Raw genomic sequence first — 10,000 nt, 5'->3', positions numbered from 1 at the left:
ATTTGTATTTGGTCTAGTCTGGTTTTGTCTGGTCTAGTCTAGATTGGTCTGGTCTGGTCTAGACCGGTCTGGTTTGGTCCGGTTTCACTGGTGTGATATGGTCTGGTATAGTCTGGTCTGGTTGGTCTGGCATAATCTAGTCTGGTCTGGTCTATTCTGGTTTAATCTGGTTTTGTTCTATCCTCAAAAGACTGGTTTGAGGAAAGGAAAAGAGGTGAAAGATTCAAGTGATACTAATTATGAAGGATTTATGATTGTGTGTCTGTAGGTGTGTGTGTGTGTGTATGCATGGGTATAAGTGTGTATCGGTTGTGAAGTGATTTAAAGAGGCACTTCAGTATTAAACAAACTGGCACAACACACACACACACACACACACACACACACACACACACACACACACACACACACACACACACACACACACACACACACACACACACACACACACACACACACACACACACACACACACACAGTTAGATCAATCCATGACTCAGAGTAGAACTTGACACTGAGTTGGTGGAAGGACGATCGACAGTGAAATGAAGAGGATATATATATATAGTGAGAGGGAGGGGAGAGTTAGGAGAGAGAAAAGAGAAAAGAGATGGGTAGAAAGGAGATGAGTGAGGAGAGTAATAGAGAAGAGACAGGAAGGAGATGAGACAGAGGGCTGAGAGAAGAGATGGAGAGATGGGGGGAAAGAGAGATGGAAGGAGATGGGGAGAGAGATGGAGGGAGAGATGATATGAGATGGGAAGAGGAAATATATAGCTCACCAGCCCACACAATGGAAACAGAAAGCTTTGTTGATATTTATTAAACTCTCCCCTCCACCCCTTTCCCTCGCCCTCACTCACCGTGTGTGTACATGTTCATGCGCATACGATTCTGTGAAACTGCGTTTGAGAGAGAAAGTGTGTGTGTGTTATCCAGTTTGTGTGACAGTAAAAGAGTCTCCTCAGGTTTTAATAAGGAAGCTTTATTAAAGTACAGACAACGTGCACTAGCATCTGCTTCTAGAAAAATACCATAGACCTATAGTACACACACACACACACACACTCACACTGTAACGCTCTCACACACGCGCACTCGATCCACACACACACGCACACACATACACACACAAAACAAACACATGGATTTAAAGCTTAAGACCCTGTTTAGCTTCACAAACAGGAGACCTGAAGGGTGTGTGTGTGTGTGTGTGTGTGTGTTATTGAGTACATAGTTATATTGATGACAAGCCAAGTCAAACGATAGCCCTTCGACTCCTGTGTGCTCAGTGCACCCGTACCCATAGTAACCAACCCTCCCCTGGTGCTGTCTGTGTGTATGTGCGTGTGTTTGTGTGTGTGTCTGTGTGTGTGTGTGGTGTGTGTGTGTGTATGTATGTGTGTGTGTGTGTGTGTGTGTGTGTGTGTGTGTGTGTGTGTGTCTGTGTGTGTGTATGTGTGTGTGTGTGTGTGTGTCTGTGCAAGGGTAACTGTGACGACGGCACAGCGTCTTGTGTCTGTTCCACCTGGCGATACGATGTGTAACGACAACGTAACAGTGACAACAATGTAACGATGACAATGACATAGCGGTAACTGTGGCAATGAAGTGGTAACCATGGCAACAATGCTCTCTCCTCTCCTGTTTCCCATGCCAGTGTTTACCCACACCATGTGACTGCCCCTATATGTATTTCTTAGTCGGTGTGTGTGTGTGTGTGTGTGTGTGTGTCAGTCAGTCAGTGTGTGTGTGTGATTATCAATGGGATTGTGTGTTAGTACAAAGTGTGCGTGTGTTAGTGTTTGTCTATATTTTTGTCAGTATGTGTGCGCGCGTGTGTGTGTGTGTTGTATCAATAATGTCAGACGTTTGTGTTGTGCGTATGTTTGGTTTTGTGTTCATCAGTGTGTTCTGCTCTTCTCCCTCTTCTCTCCCTCCTTCCTCCATCACTCTGTCCCTATTGGTTCATTAAGTTCATAACGTGCACTCACGCTCTCTGACACACATAGACACAAACGCAGTCACTCCTTTGTATGAAGTCAAAAACCTGCTGTGTGTCTGATCTATACACGTCAATCAGTAATAAACAGGATCAATATCCAATCCCAGATCAATAGTCTCTGATTGACCGTCCTCCCTACCCTGTGTGTCCCCAATAGGACCCATACGAGATTACATTGTATTGATTTAGCCACAAGATCTGTGTTTGTGTGTCAGTTTGTCAGTGTGTGTGTGTGTGTGTGTGTGTGTGTGTGTGTGTGTTTTTTTTGCACGTTTGTTGTGCACATGTGTAAGTGTTTTGTACGTGCATGTGTGTGCAAGTGCATGTGTGTATGTTAGTGCATAGGCAAACGTGTGTTTGTTTTGGGTGTGTGTGTGTGTGCGTGCATTTGCGTGTGTGTCTGTGCATTTGTTTGTTAGCATGCAAGCACGTGTGTGTGTGTGCATGTTTATGCACGCATGGGTGGTCTCTGTTGAAACATCAGGAGAGGTGGTCTGTCGTTAGACTGCTCAGTTGATAAATAGAAAGGATCTGTGGTTAGAGACTAGTATTAGGAGAGGGGTCTCTGGTTAGAGGCTAGTATTAGGAGAGAGTCTGTGGTTAAAGACTAGTATTAGGAGAGTCCGTGGTTATAGACTAGTTGTATGAGGAGAGAGTCTGTGGTTATAGACTAGCTGTATGAGAGGGCTCTCTGGTCGGAGCCCTGTTGCCACTCTCGTGCCCCCTCCCCTGACATTTCCATGGTATCGTTTGAAGGTTAGACCGATAAATCAGTGGCCCACGAGCACACGCCTCTCAGGGGAGGTGTGCAGACAGCCTCCCCCCATCCTGAGCAGCTAGAGACGCTAGATCTTAGTTCCAGAGCTGGCGTTTGGGTGGCTCCAAGCCGAAAGGCATTGGGTACGGCCACTGATGTCCACGCGGTCTACCTCTTCTCTGGCACTCGTACGGCTGGAGAGCAGAGGACTTGGGCCCCTTCAAACGGTTTACTAGCTGGGACAGTGCTTGACTCCCAGCTCCCTCCTCCTTAATGATCTGAAATCCCGATTTATGGACTGAAATCCTATTTGGATAAAAGGACAGCTAATGAACTAAAAACATTACAAATTAATAAATGGATTGTTGGAACATTTACATTTGCTGGTACCTAATCTAACGCTAATGTTCCACATGAGATTGAGTACATATTACATAGTATAGCACATAGTTATTATGTACATAATTAGGTTAATCTGTGAGTGTTGATCTAGAATGGAAGGTCAGCTAAAGCGAATGTCGTGTCACCCGGTGTGTCAGTTATGTGTGTCTTCATGCTAGCTTGCAAGATTATCAGCATCGCAATCCGGTAAGGATCTTGTGATATAGTTCCATGTGAAACAGGACTTTAGGCCGGAGCTACGTTATTTTGGTTTGATTATTGAGGTTCTGATTGGGCCGAGTGTGAGCAGCTAAGCCACTCGCTTTGTGTTGCCATTGGTTGGAATTGATGTACTCTATGACAATATGTTAACAAAGTGATTCACTCACACAATCTTCACGCTAGGTTGTCTTTTTAACATTAGCATGTCGTGACACTAACAATGATGCAGTTAAAGGAAGGTGGGCGAGGCTAATGCTAAGAGACAGCGGAAAAACACTAGTAACGCTAGCCAATTAGCCACAACCCTGGGAGCGGAGAGATGCGCTGACATTATAATTATGAGATGTTGAAAGAGCAATCTCGGTCTCAGGGTCATGGCCTGACATTCTGATAGTGGTGGTGGATCCAGGGCCGGGAGTGATAGGCAGAGAGAGAAAGAGAGAGCAGGGGGAGAGAGAGGGGAGAGAGAGGGGAGAGAGAGGGGAGAGAGCGAGGGGGGAGAGAGAGGGGAGAGAGAGGGGAGAGAGAGGGGGGGAGAGAGGGGGGAGAGAGAGGGGAGAGCGAGGGGGGAGAGAGAGGGGAGAGAGAGGGGAGAGAGAGGGGGGGAGAGAGGGGAGAGAGAGAGGGGGGAGAGAGAGGGGAGAGAGCGAGGGGAGAGAGCGAGGGGAGAGAGGGTGGAGAGAGAGGGGAGAGAGCGAGGGGAGAGAGGGGGGAGAGAGAGGGGAGAGAGAGGGGAGAGAGCGAGGGGAGAGAGAGGGGAGAGAGCGAGGGGAGAGAGAGGGGAGAGAGAGGGGAGGGGGAGGGGGAGAGAGAGAGAGAGAGAGAGAGAGAGAGGGATTTAGAAAGGGGTGAGAGATTCATGGCAAGAGGGAGAGAAACGGAGGGGGGGGAGTTGGTAACATGCTGTTAAACATGGAGAAGGGGAGAAGCGATTCTATTATTATGGGATGTTGAGAGAAAGACTCTTGAGACGTTGAATAAAGGGCAAAATATTTGGCCTCCAGCCCCTACTCTCTCTTTCACTCTATCTCTCCATCTCTCTATCTCTCCATCACTCTCCATCTCTTCACAGTGAGGAAGGGGGAGAGACAGATAGCGATACATATATATAGAATGGGTCTGTTTGTGGTATGAATTATAAATGACGTTTGGTCAACACATTTAACCAAAGCGGCTTTCAGCACAATGAGGTCCCCAGTGGGAATCAACCCTTAACCCTGACACTTTTTATGCCTTACCTCTACCGACCCAGCTTCACAGGACCATGTGTGAGGTTGTCCTTGCGTGTGTGTGTGTGTGTGCGTGTGTTTGTGAGTCTATTTGTGTGCCTGAGTTGAGGCTTCTGAGTGTTTGTGTGAGTGCGTCTCTGTCTGACTTTGAGTGTGTGTATGTTTGTGTGTGTGTGTGTGTGTGTGTGTGTGTGTGTGTGTGTGTGTGTGTGTGTGTGTGTGTGTGTGTGTGTATGTGTGTGTGTGTGTGTGCGTATGGGTGCGTGTGTGTGCGTATTTGTGCATGCGCGTGCGTATATGTGAGTGTGTGTTTTTAGTGTCTGTGAGCTAGTATGTGTGTGTGTGTGTGTGTGTGTGTGTGTGTGTGTGTGTGTGTGTGTGTGTGTGTGTGTGTGTGTGTGTGTGTGTGTGTGTTAGTGTGTCTACGGGGTCTGAGGTTTGGGTCAAACATGCATAATTCTGTGTCGTTGACAGAGGAGTTAAACCAGAGTCAAAATATCAGCCAATCAGGACCAACCTTTGGAGGGCCAGGTCAGCCTATCGAAACAAAGCTCTAGTAACATTCTAGTGAAAATATGTTCACGCGTAGAAAAATAACCAACCATTCTCTTCAGTTAGCCTTCCTTCTTTCTTTCTTCATATTTCTCCCTTTCCTCCCCTTATCCCTCCCTCCCTCTCTCCCTACCTCTAACCCTAACCCAACCTCTCTCCCCTCTCCCTCCCTCTCTCCCCCCTCTCTCCCTCCCTCTAACCCTAACCCAACCTCTCTCCCCTCTCCCTCCCTCTCTCCCCCCTCTCTCCCTACCTCTAACCCTAACCCAACCTCTCTCCCCTCTCCCTCTCTCTCTCCCCCCTCTCTCCCTACCTCTAACCCTAACCCAACCTCTCTCCCCTCTCTCTCCCCTCTCCCTCCCTCCTTCCCTCCCTCCTTCCCTCTTATCTCTCCTCCCTTCCTGCCATTCATCCTCCATTGATTCCTTCCCTCCTTCCTATCCCTCCCTCAGCACAGCCTCATGTAAATACATTTTAAATTGCGTTAATAAACATTTATTAACCATGAAAATATGTGAAACATATTCAGGAAGAGCAGAGCGAGAAGCTGGCACACCAGACGACTCTTCACCAAGCAAAGAGAACCAGTAAAAAGTATATTATTCATATTATTATTATTATTATTACTATAAATGTTGATAACATAAAGGACAGATCCTTGGCCCTATAAGGAGCGAGAGAGAGAGCGGGAGCGAGAGAGAGAGAGAGAGAGAGAGAGTGAAAGAGGGAGAGAGAGAGCGCGCGAGCGAGGGGGAGAGAGCGAGGCAGAGAAGCTGGGGTCAGCTGATCAGCGGTTCCATTGCATTTCTTTTCCACTTGTAGAAGATTCCGGAAAGTCTCAATAATCCATAACGTACTTAACGATCTATTCCATTATCAAAACCTGTCAATGCTATGGTCTCTAGCGGAGCTAATCCGTTCTTGATCCGAAGGAAAGTAAAGGTATATTCGATGGTTTGTGATCCCGATTCAGCGAGACTCCGGATCGGTACACTCTGTTCAGTTCCATTCACTCGAAACCGGTTCGAAGATAAATCATTGCTATTAAATAAACACTGGCAGTAAACCAGTTTTGAAGAGAAATCCTAACGTCTGGGAGGAGGTTCTTCATGCTCTGAGAAGCGATGGGTCTAAGGAGATCACAGGGAGATAAGGACCCTGTGTGTTGGGCCCTGGCCCGGTGCCCAGGTGGTCATGCTCTATACGAAGGGGCTGAGAGAACTCTAAATGTAGTCGGATCAGCCTCGCACAGCACCACATGCACTTCTAAAAACATCTTCTCCCTCCTCTCGCTCGTCTTGCTCTGTGTGACTCATCGCGCCATCTCTCGGTGGAGAGGAGCCCAGAGTTCCAAACAGTCTGTGCATGTCGCGGCCGCCGAGTGCTATAGCCTAGCTAGCCTCAAGCTATAGCCTAGGTGGCGTGTAGCCAGGTAGCCTATAGCCTACAGGCAGGCGTCCCCGCGGGTCGCTATCGGGTAGCTCGCTAGTCTATAGCTGGGTGGTGACCGACTCCTCCATGACGTCACAGCCGTCGTCCACGACGTCCTCGCAGGGCCCCACCCACCCGCCCATCAGCATGAGGCCCCGCCCTGCCCCGCTCCCCCCCCTCCCGACTCCTCCCCCCAAGCCCTGGAACACGTCCTCGCTGGAGTCCAGCAGGCGAGCGCTGGACTCTGATAGGTTGGAAGCACAGTGCAGCGATTGGCAGGGGCACGGCGGCGGGAGGGGCAACGTCAGCAGCGAGTCCCTGCCATTGGTCCTCAGCGGGGAGAGGGAGGGGTCGAGCCGGCCCAGCTCGTGGAGGCGCGTCTCGCTGCGGGTCCCGCGGCCCAGGCCCGGGTCGGCGTCCAGCAGGCCGTCGGAGATGGTGTAGGAGGAAGGGGATTGGTGGAGCGGGCGGGCCGGGGGCGGGGCTTTGCGCTGGGCGCGGGAGAACAGGTAGGAGAGGCTGCTGAAGGAGTCCGTCTTGCTCCGGGTGGAGGTGAGGCGCTGCAGCCGGCTCCGGGTGTGGGCCAGCGAGGAGGCGAGGGAGGAGGAGAAGGAGGTGGAGGTGGAGGAGGAGGAGGGGAGCATCGTCAGGGGCGGAGGGGGCCCCAGCGTGGTCTTTAGGCCGTTGCTCTTCGGCACGGCCTCGTCCTGCTCCTCGTACCGCCACCTCACCCCCTCCTCCAGGTCCCGCTCCTCCACCTCCACCTCCCCCGACTCCCCCCCTCCCTCCCCCTCCCTCTCGGCCCCCGTCAGGCCGGAGATGGAGCGCACCAGCGCCGACACCCCGTACAGGACCTGCCCCGACTCCTGCGCCTGCTGCGGCTCCAGGAAACTCACGCTCTTCGTCTTCTGACCTCCTCCTCCTCCTCCTCCGCCGCCGCTGCCGTCGCACGATTCGCTGTCTTCCTCCGAGGTCGCCGCCCCCTCGTCTTTCGTTGGCTCGCTGGAGGAGGAGTAGTGTCTCCGCGGGGGGCGGCGGTTGCCGAGCAGATCGAGGACCTCGTAGCGGAAGCTGGAGATGTCCTGCTTCAGCTCCTGTGGCGGCGGGAGATCAATACATCACCCTCAGCTTTGACATCAATTGTTTTTTTTGTTGCTTATATTGTGTTCTGAGCCTTCCGGTTCTCATGCTTATGTTCGGCTTCCGGTCGTTTCTATAGATCCGGATGTGTGAGAACCGTGAGACTCAATCAAACCAGGCCGGGTGAGTGGCGGGTGTGTGTTTTTTACGTCACCTTAAAGTTCTCCTCGGTGAGCCCTTCGTCCGTCTTCGCGCTGCGTATCATGGCCGCCACGTACCGCTTCACCAGGCTACGGATCACTTCCTGTTTAGAGTCAGGCGCCATAGTTACCACACCTGCTCAGAGCTGCTCAGGTGACACGCTTTATGACAGCTTTAGAACGGATGGATTGATGGATATCAAAATGAAAAGACATCAAGGATTCATAGCTTGAGGGTAGACAGAGAGGCAGACAATCTACATGTCTGTCTGTCTGACCAACCACTGACCGACAGACAGACAGACACACCCATGTAGCCAGACAGAAAGACAGACGTGTTCCTACCTGATAATGTTGGTTCTGGATTAAGCTGTCGGCATGCCGCTCCTTAGAGAGGTAGAGAGATTACATTAAAATGTGATAGAGCTCATATCCACTGTTTCCCCCTCTCTCTCTCTCTCTCTCTCTCTCTCTCTCTCTCTCTCTCTCTCTCTCTCTCTCTCTCTCTCTCTCTCTCTCTCTCTCTCTCTCTATTTTCATTGCCAAAGCACAGAGGGTACAAAACAATTCAAATGAAATAAAAACATGAACATGCAATAGTAAAACATGCAGTACAATAAAAATTATAAGCTAAAAGTTAATAAGTAGTCAGGGAATGGTCAGGATACCACAAATATTTCTTCCTCGCTACCGTTCTCTAGGATGGTGTGTTGTGAGATACTGTGAGTGTGAAACACTGTGCTCCCCTATCCATCCCATAGAACCCATTATATCGCCCTCTACCCATGACACTTACTGTAGCTCCTATACAGCAAGCACTACCATCCCTCAAATCTCTCTCTCTGTCTCTCCATGTCTCTCTTTCGTTCATTCTCTTTATCCAGCCGTATACCTCCTTTTGTTCCACACTACTTCATCCGAGCAGAAAGCCTCCCACCTTCAGCCTCTGCCTCTAAATCCTCCCACCCTCTCACTCTAACATTTAATACTTCTCCCCATGTAGTCGTTACCTGCTCTCTCTCTCCCCCTTCTCTCTCTCCCCCTCTCCCCACTCTCTCTGACTGATTTGCAGACCCACGTTATGTATTCCTCTTCTTTTACTTCAGTGTAGTAAACAGTACGTGTACATGTAACTGTGTGTATGTATATATTTAATTATATATATAGGTGTTTACCTATATCTGTATAGAAAGAGTGTGTTTATACATCTAAATGTATATGGTTATACATCTGTGGGCGTGTGCATGCGTGCGTGCGTGGTTGCATGCATGTGTGTGTGTGTGACTGTGCGCGTGCGTGTGCGTGCATGTCCGTGTGTATGCGTGCGTGTGTGGTTGCGTGCGTGCGTGTGGGTGCCTGTATACCCGACCTACCGTGAACTCCCTCAGGTTGCCACACTTGTGGGACTCTCCGTTGGGGTTGTGGCGGCGGGCCCAGAGCCGCTGGTGCAGCCAGGTGAGAAGGTACCACACCGACTTGGGGCTGGGGATGATGTTGAAGGGGGGGGGCAGCGTGCCCCCCTCATCAAAGTAGCTCATCCACAGCTTGGTGCGGGCGAACTTCCACTCAATGTCGGCGTGGTCCTGCACCCACAAGGAGAGCATGTTAGAACCTAGCATAGCATAGGATAGCATAGTATAATGTTTCGTAGTAAAGGCTAGCATAGTATAGCATAGGATAGCATAGTATAATGTCTCGTAGTAAAGCGTAGCATAGTATAGCATAGGATAGCATAGTATAATGTCTCGTAGTAAAGCGTAGCATAGTATAGCATAGTGTAATGTCTCGTAGTAAAGGGTAGCATAGTATAATGTCTCGTAGTAAAGGGTAGCATAGGATAGCATAGTATGATGTCTCGTAGTAAAGGATAGCATAGCATAGGATAGCATAGTATAATGTCTCGTAATAAAGGGTAGCATAGTATAGCATAGTATAATGTCTCGTAGTAAAGGGTAGCATAGGATAGCATAGTATGATGTCTCGTAGTAAAGGATAGCATAGCATAGGATAGCATAGTATAATGTCTCCTAGTAAAGTGTAGCATAGTATAGCATAGTATAATGTCTTGTAGCATAGTATAGCATAGTATAATGTCTCGTAGCATAGCATAGCATAGCATAGCATAGTATAATGCCTTGTAGCA

At 49.5% G+C, this 10,000-nt stretch overlaps 1 protein-coding gene across 1 annotated transcript in view; it reads right to left on the bottom strand.

The window, feature by feature from the left end:
• Nucleotides 1-5,528: 5,528 nt before the first annotated feature.
• Nucleotides 5,529-10,000, bottom strand: part of trpc5a (transient receptor potential cation channel, subfamily C, member 5a) — a 59,942-nt gene continuing 55,470 nt past the window's right edge. The window contains exons 15-18 of the mRNA XM_030339013.1: nt 9,231-9,440; nt 8,203-8,244; nt 7,872-7,961; nt 5,529-7,671 (exon numbers count right to left, since the gene is read on the bottom strand). Of these exons, the coding sequence (XP_030194873.1) occupies nt 6,637-7,671; nt 7,872-7,961; nt 8,203-8,244; nt 9,231-9,440 (1,377 nt within the window). The 3' untranslated portion in view covers nt 5,529-6,636. The remainder of the gene's footprint in view (nt 7,672-7,871; nt 7,962-8,202; nt 8,245-9,230; nt 9,441-10,000) is intronic.

This window comes from Gadus morhua, chromosome 17, assembly GCF_902167405.1.
Source record: "Gadus morhua chromosome 17, gadMor3.0, whole genome shotgun sequence".
NCBI lineage: Eukaryota > Metazoa > Chordata > Actinopteri > Gadiformes > Gadidae > Gadus > Gadus morhua.
This window is presented reverse-complemented; position numbering and strand designations above follow the sequence as displayed.